General features: G+C 40.9%; 2 protein-coding genes across 3 annotated transcripts; both read left to right on the top strand.

The window, feature by feature from the left end:
• The first annotated feature begins 890 nt into the window (after positions 1–890).
• On the top strand, positions 891–8047 carry ctsc (cathepsin C). 2 transcript variants are annotated; one of them, XM_030777209.1, is made up of 7 exons: positions 891–1248; positions 1463–1608; positions 1972–2129; positions 2591–2743; positions 3047–3165; positions 6070–6201; positions 7460–8047. In XM_030777209.1, the coding sequence occupies exons 1-7, from the start codon at positions 1089–1091 to the stop codon at positions 7957–7959; spliced, it is 1368 nt and encodes a 455-aa protein (XP_030633069.1). In that variant the 5' UTR covers positions 891–1088; the 3' UTR covers positions 7960–8047. The 2 variants fall into 2 exon arrangements, with proteins under 2 accessions (XP_030633069.1, XP_030633068.1); XM_030777208.1 differs by having other exon boundaries at positions 2591–2746.
• Positions 8048–9436: 1389 nt separating this feature from the next.
• On the top strand, positions 9437–14274 carry rab38a (RAB38a, member RAS oncogene family). The gene is made up of 3 exons (XM_030777757.1): positions 9437–9638; positions 11502–11782; positions 14122–14274. Exons 1-3 carry the CDS (start codon positions 9437–9439, stop codon positions 14272–14274), a joined length of 636 nt encoding a protein of 211 aa, XP_030633617.1.
• Positions 14275–14807: the final 533 nt, after the last annotated feature.

The following is a 14807-nucleotide window of genomic DNA, read 5'->3' as shown; positions in this document are numbered from 1 at the left end:
GTTTCTCATGTCTGCTTTTCTACACACTGAACTTGTATACTTGCTTAATCATGATTATGATGACGATGATGATGATGATGATGATGATGAAGAAAAAGATTATAATAAAAAACTGTAATTTTTTCTGATTTATAGAACACACACAAACACACCACACACACACACACACACTGCCAGGGCTGTGTCAGAACAGTGCCATGCTGTTTTGTGGGGGGTGGGGTAGGGGTGTTAAAATAAAATTAAAAAAAAAAATAAATAAAATGACGATAGTAGATTCAACTATATTTCAACAGGCTTTGTAGCATATTCCACAAGCTTTTTATCCTATAGGTTCTACAAACAAGTCAGTGCATTCAGTAGGTTCTTTCAGAGTCAGGTTCTGTAAATGCATTGTGGCAACAATAGAACAACGCGTCGACATTAAAAAGAAAATGTACTTTTGAATACTTAAGTATTTTTAAAAGCAAGTACTCCAGTGCTTTTAACTCAACTAAAAATTTGATTGAACAACTTTCACTTGTATTGGAGTAATATTTGACCAGGAGTATCTATACTTTGAAGTAACGGAGTTGTGTACTTTGTCTTTTCCTATCGGACTATTTCGTCACCGTATTTTTACTGTTTGCTTAAAAATTCGAGAAAACTCCCTTCTGTACAAGACAGTCACGTCAAAATATAATTTACACGTTAAAAATTTAAATAAACATTTAAATAATCCTTTACAATTTACGATTAAAACCAACTAAAGTCTAAAGTTTTAATTTTACAGCTGTGAGACGCATTACTGTTACTCTTTTATTCTGATTATTTTTAAATCAACCAATCGGTCATGTGACTGCAATCATCTGACCGCAGTCATATGACATGAATGTAAAGTTCGTTGAGGTTGGACACGAAAGGACAAGACAGAGGTTAAGACACTCTCTCACAGACAATAGCAGACACAAGCAGAACTGAATCCAAAGCAGCTGCAGCGATAAGAAAATACAGAGGATTTTTTTTTTTTGCATCTAATGGAAAATTAGCTTTGCTGAACATATAAAATCGTGTGTTTCTCCGGTCGACCCCGTATATCTCAGCTTACCACGATGAAAGCGAAAGCCTTATTGGTTTGTTTGTTTTTTATCTGGGTTGAGGACTCGTTTTGTGACACCCCTGCCAACTGCACTTACGAAGATTTGCTGGGCACTTGGATCTTCCAGGTGTCAAATGTAGGACAGGATCGGAGCATTAACTGTTCGACCATGGGTAAGTTTATGGGGCTAATAGCAGAGAACATTGCCTCATGTCCCAAGAGACTGGCCTAGTTTTGGCTGGAAGTCTTCATTCGGATGCTATTGTCGTGCGTTTGTACTCCTAATTACATTTATTGTGCGGCAGAGTTTAATTCATAAGCATATCAGTCTATCAAAATCCCATGAAGTTCAGGTTGTTTCTTTGTAATTGTTTTCGTGTCGAACAGGCACTCCTGTAAGGTCGGTAACAGTCCATTTGCAGAAGTTGTCGGTGGCAGTAGATGATGTGGGAAACACTGGTTTCTTCACGTTGATTTACAATCAAGGTTTTGAAGTCGTCCTGTCCGACTACAAGTGGTTCGGATTTTTTAAAGTAAGTTTCTCTGATCTGCTTTGAGCGTTACTCTGGTTTCAAATATCGCCACATGATCGGTCTTATGACACTCATGTTTAACAAAAAGGCGGAAGTCTTTGTTTCTGATTCGCTTCCGCTATTTTTCGCAGGTCTGTCTCGGTTTGTCTGGTCAAGGTTGTTCATACACAAACTTCTCAAATGAGACAAGGTTTCATGTTCTGATTTCACCGGAGGAGTGATGTCTTAATATCGTGATTGAGTCCATATCGTGTATTCAAGTGACTTTGGTAACGACTAATACAGATCTGTATTAGTCGTTACCAAAGTCACTGGAAAGACTGAAGACAGAATCTATCACCAACGCTCTCTCTCTCTCCCTAGTATTCCCAGGAGGGATCAAAAGTGACCAGTTACTGCGACCAGACTTTACCAGGTTGGGTGCATGATGTACTGGGTAACAACTGGGCATGTTTCACTGGCAAGAAAATCCAATCTGTTGTTCCGAGGACAAACCAGAATCCCAACATCTATAATCCACTGTGAGTCAAGTCTGTGTGTGATAAACCTGTAACCCACTGTGAGTCAAGTCTGTGTGTGATAAACCTGTAACCCACTGTGAGTCAAGTCTGTGTGTGATAAACCTGTAACCCACTGTGAGTCAAGTCTGTGTGTGATAAACCTGTAACCCACTGTGAGTCAAGTCTGTGTGTGATAGACCTGGGGCTCCCCTGAGAGGAGGAGGAGGAGGAGGAGGAAGAACATGTGTATGTGTGTTCCCTGAATCAGTCTTTCGTTGTGTACCTTTGTGTTTCCTGTTGCTGGATGTTTTTGGTCGTGTGTTTAATGAGACTGTGGTGTTAAAGCTCTGGCACTGACTGAAACTCTGTGGGATTTCTGTTGGGGTTTTTTTTTTTTTTTTTTTTTTTTTTTTTTTTGCTATAGTCAGAGATGTGAGTTCATCCTTATCTCTCTCTCCTCCCCCTCCCTATCTGTTCTCCAGTCTCCTGCAACAACCTTACAAGCACAACATGGATTTTATAAACGCCATAAACTCTGTTCAGAGCTCCTGGAGAGCCACACTTTACAGAGAGCATGAAGCTTTTACCATTCGCCAGCTTATCCAGAGGGCAGGAGGCCCTGCCTCAAAGATACCGCGGTATATATGCGCGCACACACACACACACATGGTCACTCAGACACACACACACACACATACACATCCGCAGACACAGACACACGTACGCGCACATGCACACAATAACTAAGACACACACACGGCCATGCAGACACAATAACTAAGACACACACACACACACACACACATACACGGCCATGCAGACACAATAACTAAGACACACACACACACACACGGCCATGCAGACACAAATACATTGACAAACCTGAGATGCATAGATGTGTTGATGTTTTTACAGCATTTTCTGCTCTTGATCTTCAGGCGTGTCAGACCTGCCCCTGTCTCTGCAGAACTGGAAAAGATGGTCGCAGGGCTTCCAGAGCACTGGGACTGGAGGAACATTAATGGAGTCAATTACCTCAGTCCAGTCAGGAACCAGGGTATATACACACAGACACACAGTCAATTACCTCAGTCCAGTCAGGAACCAGGGTATACACACACACACACAGACACACAGTCAGTTACCTCAGTCCAGTCAGGAACCAGGGTATACACACACACACACACACAGTCAGTTACCTCAGTCCAGTCAGGAACCAGGGTATACACACACACACACACAGTCAGTTACCTCAGTCCAGTCAGGAACCAGGGTATATACACACACACAGTCAATTACCTCAGTCTAGTCAGGAACCAGGGTATATACACACACAGACACACAGTCAGTGACCTCAGTCCAGTCAGGAACCAGGGTATATACACACACAGACACACAGTCAGTTACCTCAGTCCAGTCAGGAACCAGGGTATACACACACACACACAGACACACAGTCAGTTACCTCAGTCCAGTCAGGAACCAGGGTATACACACACACACACACACACAGTCAGTTACCTCAGTCCAGTCAGGAACCAGGGTATACACACACACACACACAGTCAGTTACCTCAGTCCAGTCAGGAACCAGGGTATATACACACACACAGTCAATTACCTCAGTCTAGTCAGGAACCAGGGTATATACACACACAGACACACAGTCAGTGACCTCAGTCCAGTCAGGAACCAGGGTATACACACACACACACACCCAGTCAATTACCTCAGTCCAGTCAGGAACCAGGGTATATACACACACAGACACACAGTCAGTTACCTCAGTCCAGTCAGGAACCAGGGTATATATACACACACACATACACACACAGTCAATTACCTCAGTCCAGTCAGGAACCAGGGTATATACACACACAGACACACACACACACACACAGTCAGTTACCTCAGTCCAGTCAGGAACCAGGGTATACACACAGACACACAGTCAATTACCTCAGTCCAGTCAGGAACCAGGGTATATACACACACACACACACACACACAGACACACAGTCAGTGACCTCAGTCCAGTCAGGAACCAGGATATATACACACAGACACACAGTCAGTTACCTCAGTCCAGTCAGGAACCAGGGTATATACACACACACACAGTCAATTACCTCAGTCCAGTCAGGAACCAGGGTATATACACACACAGACACACAGTCAATTACCTCAGTCCAGTCAGGAACCAGGGTATATATACACACAGACACACAGTCAGTGACCTCAGTCCAGTCAGGAACCAGGGTATATACACACACACACACAGTCAATTACCTCAGTCCAGTCAGGAACCAGGGTATATACACACACAGACACACAGTCAGTGACCTCAGTCCAGTCAGGAACCAGGGTATATACACACACATACACAGTCAATTACCTCAGTCCAGTCAGGAACCAGGGTATATACACACACAGACACACAGTCAATTACCTCAGTCCAGTCAGGAACCAGGGTATACACACACAGACACACACACAGACACACAGTCAATTACTTCAGTCCAGTCAGGAACCAGGGTATACACACACACACACAGTCAGTTACCTCAGTCCAGTCAGGAACCAGGGTATATACACACACAGACACACAGTCAATTACCTCAGTCCAGTCAGGAACCAGGGTATACACACACACACACAGTCAATTATCTCAGTCCAGTCAGGAGCCAGAGTACACACGCACGCACACAGACACACAATCACACACACTCACAGTCATTTACCTCAGTTCAGTCAGGAACCAGGGTACACATACACACGCTTACACACGCACGCACGCACACACACACTTATGCACGCACACGCGCACACACACGCGCGCACACACAGAGTCAATTACCTCAGTCCAGTCAGAAACTGCAGTACACACACACTCTCACTCACACACAGTTTACCACGTCAGCCCACAGGAAAGGCCCACAGGTCTTTTCCTGTTGCACCTTTGCGGTTCACAGAGAGAAGAGATGGAGTAAGGAGGGACTTTGAGAGATGTAACAGAAAATATTCTCTCAGTTGGTTTCATAATCTTCAAAATAGTTCTTGCTTTTCTTTTTTGCACATTTGAACAGTAATTCATTCTTTACAGTATGTAATTCAGTAATTCGTTCTTTATAGTATGTAATTCAGCAATTCATTCTTACATTGCTCTGCTTCCCTCAGTGCAGAATCAAATCACACACACGCACAGACTAATTTATCAGTAGGACTGTCAGGGTTTGGAGATGGGGTTGGTCAGAACTAAATTTCACTATTTGCCAGTTGTTTTTTCTGTTAAAAGATATCTTCAAATCATAACTTTAATATATGAATTTCTAAAGCAATGTGAGAAATCAGAGTTTTAAAACAGTCATTTTTTGTGGCTTTACTGGTGGTTTAGTTTCTAAACATCACTGATTCTTTAGCAACAAAATTAACAAAAGTAAGAAAACTTAAGCAAAAACACGTTTCGAATTAAAATGTAGGTGCCCACTCGTCTGTTGCAGGCCAGGATAATGTTAGCTAGGTAGAAAAACCAAAACTACATTCACGATTAGAGAATAATGTTGTTACAACATACATTCAGCACAACTACCTCCTTCTCAACACAGGAGTGGGTAACATGATGTCCCTTTTCTTGGGCATTTGATGATCGACACGATTTCCCCCCGTTGACCTTTGCTTCACAGCCAACTAAGTCACCCGTCTGTCTCCTGCACTGACGCACTTCTGTCGTGTTTTTACTGGAAGTGTCGTGTTTTTACTGGAAGTGTCGTGTTTTGCTTAAAGGTTTTGTTCATTTTGTTGCTTCTTTTGTTTTGCCATGTTATTTTCAAATTGTTTATTTCTTTCTGTTTTGATTTGCAGTTTGGTATAACCAAACAAGTCTAACCAAATTCTTTCTCTTTTTTTTTGTTTTCTCTCTCTCTCCCTGTCTCTCTCTCTCTCTCTCTCTCTCTCTCTCTAGCATCTTGCGGGAGTTGTTACTCATTTGCCACTATGGGAATGCTAGAAGCCCGGATCCGAATCCTGACCAACAACACGGAGCAGACCATCCTCAGTCCCCAGCATGTGGTGTCCTGCTCACAGTATTCTCAAGGTATGCATGGATGCACGCACACACATGTAATACATGTACAGGCAAACAAATGCAAGTGCATGTGCACACACAAACACATGCACATCCATGCATGTACACATGCATGTACACACAGGCTTTTATTCACATGCATGTACACACAAGCTTATACACATATGGAATGAGTAAAATGAAATCTCATGACTTTATTTAGCTTTCATGATGTGATTTGTCTTTTCTGGACCTGGCCTTGTTAGACTTTAGATGGTTCTGAGCACAGGGTTCTTACAAACCCCCATTAAATGATTTGTTCAGAAGTAGATTATAATTAGAATAGATTAATTTCATAAATATCTGGTTTGATTGTCACTCATTTTCTTCATTAAGGTGGTGAGATATATTCTTCCCTTAGGGGGTTTGATTTACTCTATGGTTCCTCTCATTTCTAGTTTTCACACAGCAGTTTTCATTCAGAGCATTTACTTCAGGGTTCCCACGCGTCTGGAAAACAGTTGACCAATTTTCCAGTCATGAAAACACATGGAAAATCAGAGAAAAAGTAAAATTTCATGGAAAATCTTGTGTTGTCTTGGAAAATTATTTCAACATTTTCCTGTTTTCATTTAGCTGAGAATGAACTACTAGGGTATCTATCAGAGTTTCTCAAAATGGATAACATCTGAAAGGGCCAAGTTTTGTTCAGGACCATATTGACGGTGAAATGCGAGTTTATGGACCAGAGTATTTTGAACAGGCTGCAGCAACGCTGTGAACTCACCTCCAAGTCATGTCACTAGATCAGCACTGAAAATGTCCTGGAAAAGTCCCTAACCTTAACCCTAACCCAAACGAAAGATTTGAATTTAGACTGCATTTTGTAGCTCTGTCTAATTCTCTTGTTTTGCTGGAAATTTACATTCATTCAAATTTGGCTCAGAATGAGAATTTATTAGCAGTTACATGACTGTGTGGAGTGGGTGGTGGAGGAACAAACATCTGGGATTTGAGATTGTTTGTGGAACAACCTTGATTGTCAGAAAGGACATAATCTGTTCCATGACACTAAAAATTCACTTAGCTTCTGGGCTAAAGCTGCAGTTTTTAAAGCACTGGTTACCCTGTGACCTCAGACAGCTAATTTCATCATGTTTTATCTCTCCTTTGCTACCTCTGTGTCTCTCCTTCCACCTCGTTCTCTCTGCATCTCTCCTCTTCCCTCGATGTCTCTCCCGTCCTCTCTTTCTCTCTGCATCTCTCGTCCTCCCTCTGTCTGGACCAGGCTGTGATGGTGGCTTCCCCTACCTCATTGGCAAGTACATCCAAGACTTTGGCATTGTGGATGAGAAGTGTTTCCCATACTTGGGCAGGGATTCTCCATGCGAAGTTCCCAAGGACTGCAGTCGACACTTCACCTCTGACTATCACTATGTGGGTGGATTTTATGGGGGCTGCAATGAAGCAGCCATGATGCTGGAGCTGGTGCGAGATGGTCCGCTGGGTGTTGCGCTGGAAGTCTACCCCGATTTCATGAACTACAAGGAAGGAATCTACCATCACACGGGCCTACAAGACACCTACAACCCTTTTGAGCTGACCAACCACGCGGTGTTACTGGTGGGGTATGGTCGCTGTCATAAGACCGGGCAGAAGTACTGGATTGTGAAGAACAGCTGGGGGACAGGCTGGGGCGAGGACGGGTTTTTCCGAATCCGAAGAGGCTCAGATGAGTGTGCGATCGAGAGTATCGCCGTGGCTGCCAAACCCATCCCAAAGCTGTAGAGGCTCTCTCTCCCGCCGGCTCCCATGCTCTGTATGGTGGAATGATGCAGATGAATATTTCATTTATTGAATAATTGCTGGGAAGGTTTTTTTTTTTTTTTTTTAAGCTCTCCAAAGGGAATTTAGTTGTTTTTGCATGTGTGTCTAAGGGAGCCAAATCTCATTTTTAAAAGGGAAATGTTGGTTTAATTGGACGCATGGCTCTGCCGTCATGAGGTTAAACTCAAGTACTTTTCAGAGCAGATCTAAAATGTTTTAGTTCATAAGTCTTCATACAAATCTGTCACTGAAAGACACTGGAATCCAAAAGGGAATTATTAGTGAAGTAGTGGAATGAATTTGTTTTTTAAATTAATCTTATTTTTTAAACAGTAAGGAAATCATAGTACCTCCCAGATCGAACTTCAAGCATTTTTGTGGTGAAATTTTGGCTTTTGTCAACAAAGGGATTGTGTAGTCTTGGGAGCACTCTCTACGGCCATTTTGTATTACAAGAGAAAACCCTGTAGACGGTTCTGTTTTCTGCTGCCTTATACCCCCAGTACTTTAAAATAAAGTGATCAGGAGAAGTATGAGATTGTGCACTGGCTGACACTCACCTGCCTCTGAGCAGATGATCTGTCTGCTCTCTTGGCCTTCTTCACCTGATTGTGATTTGTTTTGCACTTGTCTTTTATCTTGTATGTGTAATGATTTTAATAAAGTTGCTTTTAAAGAATGTTAATGACGTCTTCTTTAATCTTTACTGGCTTGCAAACCTTGTTCATTATCATTAAATACAGCTGTGTGAGTTAATCCAGTCTGTTGGTCAGTGCTAAAACAGGGTAATCTGCTCTGTCAGTTACAGCTAAAAGCGAGAGAATGCTATTGTACTGTTTAGGCTCCTTGTTGTCTGTTCCTGGGTAATGGGTATAAGGAAAATGGCAACTGCTCTAGTCTCCATCTCAGGTCATTCGCCTAAGAACCACGGCAAAGGATGGGAAACAAGACCGTTTGTTTAATCACTTGAACAGTCAAAAAAATTCTGAGAATATTTACACACGTCACAATGACAGAACACATATTATCACTAAACAAGTATTGTATGTTACTGCCACTTACCTTATTTTAAAAAGGCAGAAATAGTGTGATCTGTTACATCTGTTTCAGTGAGGCAAATCGTATATGTAATTGCATATAGTAAATGTAAGTAGGTTGTAAAGAGTCAATCGAACTTTCTTTTACCCTCTAGTTTTTTGGAAAGGTCTCTTAAGGGGGTTGGAATATCACAAACGTGTGACCTTTCTCTCCTCCCTCCTGTTTGGGTCATGCGTGGGGAGTGCTTGGCAAGTCACAAGTTACTGCCTCATATTATACGGTTCTCTCTTACCCCTACAAGCCATGGGCGTTCCTTCTCTCTCCAGAGAGAATTGCGTTCCTCTGTAATTCTTTCACCACGGATTACACGGGGTATGAACCATAGCATTGAGCGGCCGCCATGCAAAATAGTCACCAGAAAGAACACCTTTACAAAATACTGGTGATCGGGGATCTTGGTGTCGGAAAGACCAGCATCATAAAACGATACGTTCACCAAAACTTTTCCCCGAATTACCGTGCAACCATTGGAGTTGATTTTGCCTTAAAAGTTTTGAACTTGGATCAGGAGACCGTCCGACTCCAGTTATGGGACATAGCAGGTACGTTTTGGATGTAATCTCTAACAGTAAATAGAAAATAGGGTATTTGTAAAGAGTTGTTTCCTCTGTCTCTCTCTCTCCATACTGTATATATATATATATATACACACACACATATACATATTGTATGATTCCACTGATCAGTAACCCATGTGGCTGTTGTTATTTGTGTTTTACAACACAAAAGTCGTTTAGATGAATAAAGTCTAAAACAAATTTTAAAAAATACAGCAAATTATTTACAATTTACAATTTAGTTATTTGGCAGACGCTTTTTACCAAAGCGACTTACAATTGGTGCATCAGTCGGACTTCTAATACCTTCAACAGTTTGCTCAAAGTCATATGTGCTGTAACTGAAATACTCTATAGCTGTGGATGGTTGGATTTATTTTTGGTGTTTGTGTTGAGAAAAATGTTTTTAATTTGATTTTAGTATTTATGTTGCCTCCTTTCATCTGTATAATTTTGGGTGTTTCTACTCGGTACTTTGAAAAGACTTCAGCGAACAAATAACTGGACTCAGAAAGAGAATATGTACTCTTCAACATTATTACCAAACTCACGTGAGCCTTTAGAACTAGGGATATGTTCAGCTCTGCATGGTGCTATGTGTGCCCTCGAGGTCTCTCTCTCTCTCTCTCTCTCTTTCTCTGTGCGCTCCTCAGTGGTATGCACGAAGTCATGTGTTTGATGCTCATGTGAGAGAGATTTTGATGAAAATAACAGAAAAGACTAAATAAAGACAGGCGAAAAGGAGGAGGTAAAAAAGAATGACTTATTATCATCAGATGTGTGTAAGAAATGTGATTTATTCTACCACACTCGCAGAGGTTAAGTACTTCATAATGACAAAACTTTTTTTTTTTTAATTAATTAAAAACTTAACACTCACCCTTCACCTTACTAGAGATAACTAACGTGGACTCTCCCACCCACTGTATTAGAAACACTTTTCTCATAGTTAGACTATGAAGATGTACAATTACAATCTGTTGCCCATCAGTAGCCACACACAATTTGTTAGCTGCCCTCACTTTGGTAGAAACACCAGCTTTGTAGATACACTTTGCTGGTATGTGTTTAGAGACCATGGCCCATCCGTTGCCATGCACAGTGTGTGTTAGTCATCCTCTAGCCCATTCATCACTGGACACTGTATGTCCACAGGGCCGCTGGTAAATGGATATTGTTTGGGTGAGTGCCAGTGTCTTGGTAGTGACATGATAGTGGGGGTATCAGGCATACCAAGTGTTGTTACCTGGGATTTTACATATGTAAGTGTACACATTTACAGTCACTTATAAGGTAAAAGGGTTCATGTATGGAGATTTTCTTGTGCTTAATTCATTGGTCAGCATACTCACTGCATTATACAACAAAATGAGTTAGCATCAAATTCTTTTTATATACTACTGTCTCTTATGTCATCACATTTTATCCTGGGAGCCCAGTTGTCAATATATTTTGTGAAGCATGCTGGTAATCAGGTTAGAGTTTCCCTGTGTATCAGAGGAGCAGCGCTGTGGCGTAAGGGTTGTGAATTCTGCAGGGCCATGATGGTCCACACACCATTTCCACTCAGTAAAACTGACACATTTACACAATAAGTTAAAAGTTAATATCTTTATGAAAGGTAATAATAATTATTGTATCCTTTTCTGACTTAATATACAAAATATGACCATGTCATAGGTCATGACCATTCTAGTTCTTCGGGCATGATGACGGTCATCTGATATGATTTAGTCTAAAAAATGTCACCTACTGTGAGATCTGTGACCTCTGACATAAATAAGACCATCCGATGAATTAATAATTATTTATTTAACACCTTAATTCCAAATGTCCATTTTCCCTCAGGTCAGGAGCGTTTTGGGAATATGACAAGGGTGTACTACCGTGAGGCAATGGGTGCGTTCATTGTGTTTGACGTCACTCGTCCCTCAACCTTTGAGGCTGTCACAAAGTGGAAGGAGGACCTGGATGCCAAGCTGAGTCTGGCCAATGGGAAACATGTGGCCGCTGTGCTATTGGCCAACAAATGTGACCAAGGGCGAGATGTCCTTACCAACAATACCCTCAAGATGGAGCAATTCTGCCAGGAAAATGGCTTTGTAGGCTGGTTTGAGACCTCTGCTAAGGTAAAGGATCTGTTCATCTCCGTTATTACACAGATCAGCGTATTTCAATAGCCATCAGAGGCACGATTTTTACATAGTGCAGCAGTGTCTGGCTAGTCTCAGTATATCTGGGCCACCGATACACAGCAGAAAACAAAAATAATCCATCGAATATTTATTTATGAAATATGTATTTTGCAAAGTTTATAGTAGACCATGCACTGTTAGAATAATTAGATAAATAATTCATGTGTACATCAGCCTGCTATGAAGATGCTTTTGAACTGAAGGAGGGCCGAGACCAATGGGCTGAATTAAACAAGCCCCATGTGTTTAGTTACATTTCACATTCACGGGGAAGGAGTGAACAAATCAATAAATGACTGCTGAAAAAACTGGTGAGTGAATTAGTCTACAAATCTGCCTTGAGTCATGGTGAAGAACAACAGTGCACACTGCTACATCAGACTGCCATTTTTTCATTGTAAAGTTTTTTAGTACAGCTGGACTGAGGACTCACTACTTTTCAACCTTTCAAGTGCTCTACACGCATTACCAAATACCGTACCTACTCTCAACACTGAAACCTCCAAACATTTCTGCATCAACGACATTTCTGCATACCTACTTACACCAAATGACATTTCTGCAAGTTTTCTGAGTACATTTGAGGTATAGACTATGCTATACCATAGACTGATGGCAAAAGGCATCTACTTGCAGATGAAACCGTATAAAAGGAGCTGAAATGTATGAATTACAAATACATAACAATAGGAACATAATGGTAAAAGAGCACATTGTCATCTTCACTATGCACAGCACCAATGCATGATGATGATAAGTGCTTCTAGGCACTTTTTTTTTAACATGTGTCTCTCTCTTCCTCACAATCTCACTGCCTGATCTATCTACACAGTCTCCTCCATGTCAGACAAACATAGAAAACAGTGTAGTGTACTGGTTTTATTGTGAATACGTCATGTAGTGTAATGGTTTTAGTGTGAATATGTTGCCTAGTGTACTGGTTTCAGTGTGAATATGTTGTGTAGTGGACTGGTTTCAGTGTGAATATGTCATGTAGTGTACTGGTTTTAGTTTCACTGTGTCATGTAGTGTACTGGTTGTAGTGTAAGTATATTCTGTACTGTACTGGTTTCAGTGGAAATATGTTAATCTTTTCGTGTGTTGGCTCCCTCTCAGTAGGAAGTATTAGGTAAACCTAGTCTGCCTGTTGTAATAAGCTATCCTGGCTCCATAGACTCAGTTCTATATTCCAATACTATATACTGTCTTTGAGTAATAAAATTATAAGGCTGCCCACAACTCTTTTTTCATATTAAGAAAGGTAATGAAACTACAACACAGTCAAAATATCTGTGAAACAAGAAGCAAGAGCAATTTGCAAATGAATGGTAAACTGTCAGCGTGTCCAGAGGAGAGAGACCAGAATTCATGATCGGAACCAATCCTGGTTGACCTATTTGCCTTTAAATTTTCTTCTAATGATATATGTATAGTGTAGAGATTACAAATTCATCACATTAGACATAATGTAGATATCACTTATTCATTACATTAAATGTATTGTGGAGATTACAAATGAATTACGTTAGATATAATGTAGAGGTTACCAATTCATTACATTAGAGATAATGTAGAAGGAGTCAGAGTTGAAAATTAGTCATTGTTGCAGGTTACATACCCCAATGACAGAGAGATTACATACCCTAATGACAAAGAGATTAGCTACCCCAATGACAGAGAGATTACATACCCCAATGACAGAGAGATTACATACCCCAATGACAAAGAGATTACATACCCCAATGACAAAGAGATTACATACCCCAATGACAGAGAGATTACCTACCCCAATGACAGAGAGATTACATACCCCAATGACAGAGCGATTACATACCCCAATGACAGAGAGATTACATACCCCAATGACAGAGAGATTACCTACCCCAATGACAAAGAGATTACTTACCCCAGTGTCAGGGAGATTACCTACCCCAATGTCAGAGAGATTACATGCACCAGTGACAGAGAGATTACCTACCCCAATGTCAGAGAGATTACATGCACCAGTGACAGAGAGATTACATACACCACTGACAGAAAGAGTAAGTGCCTCAATAATAGAGTAGTTATATATTCCAGTGTATAACAGTGCAGTGCAGATATATTCTACAGTGACTAGGCAGTTATATACTATACTAATTAAAAATTAACAATGGTCCGCAGTTAACTGTGTTTAGAATCTGTTCAGTTTGAGTGTCCATATATTTTAAACATTATAGTCTGACCAAATCTCTCTCTTTATGCCCCCCCCCCATGCGCTCTCTCTTCTTCAGGAAAACATCAACATTAATGAGGCGGCTAACTGTCTGGTGAAGCACATCATTGCCAATGAGAATGATATCCTCCAGTCAGAAGAGCTCACTACCATCTCACCACAGTTGGAATCTGGGAGGGGCGGGGCATGCTCTGCCTGCTTCAGATCTTAAAGCTCCACCCTCCCCACAGTTCCTTTCTAGTTCAGTTCAGTTCATTTTCATGAATACATCAGAAACCTCAACATCTGTGTGTGTGTGTGTGTGTGTGTGTGTGTGCATTTGTGTGTTTGAGTGTGATTTTTTTCCTTAGCCCTGTGTTATACAGAACCTTAACACTTTTTACTACATTATGGTTTCTATTTATTTGCATTTTATGTAACGTTAAGTGTCTTTGTTTTTTTTAAAGGCTCAGTATGAATGAAATGAAATAAAATTAAATTAATTTAAACTAAATGATAATATTAAACCGCTCATTAAGACTAATACTAAGGATTGATTGTGATATTTAAATACAATTGAGAAACTCACAACTGAAATACTCAGGTCCACTGTGTGTGTGTTCATGTGTGTATGTATAGGCGCTTTCGGACCGAACAGTTCTAGGGTCTCATTTGATAGGAACTACCCCGTGGGCAGTTTCCCCTAGAACTACATACGTTCTGGGGCCTTTTTTCTGTTTTCATTTGCACCGCCAGTAGGAACGC

Source organism: Chanos chanos, chromosome 6 (genome assembly GCF_902362185.1).
Source record: "Chanos chanos chromosome 6, fChaCha1.1, whole genome shotgun sequence".
In the NCBI taxonomy this organism is placed as follows: Eukaryota; Metazoa; Chordata; class Actinopteri; order Gonorynchiformes; family Chanidae; genus Chanos; species Chanos chanos.
Note: the sequence above shows the minus strand (reverse complement) of the source record. Positions and strands in the feature narration are given on the sequence as shown.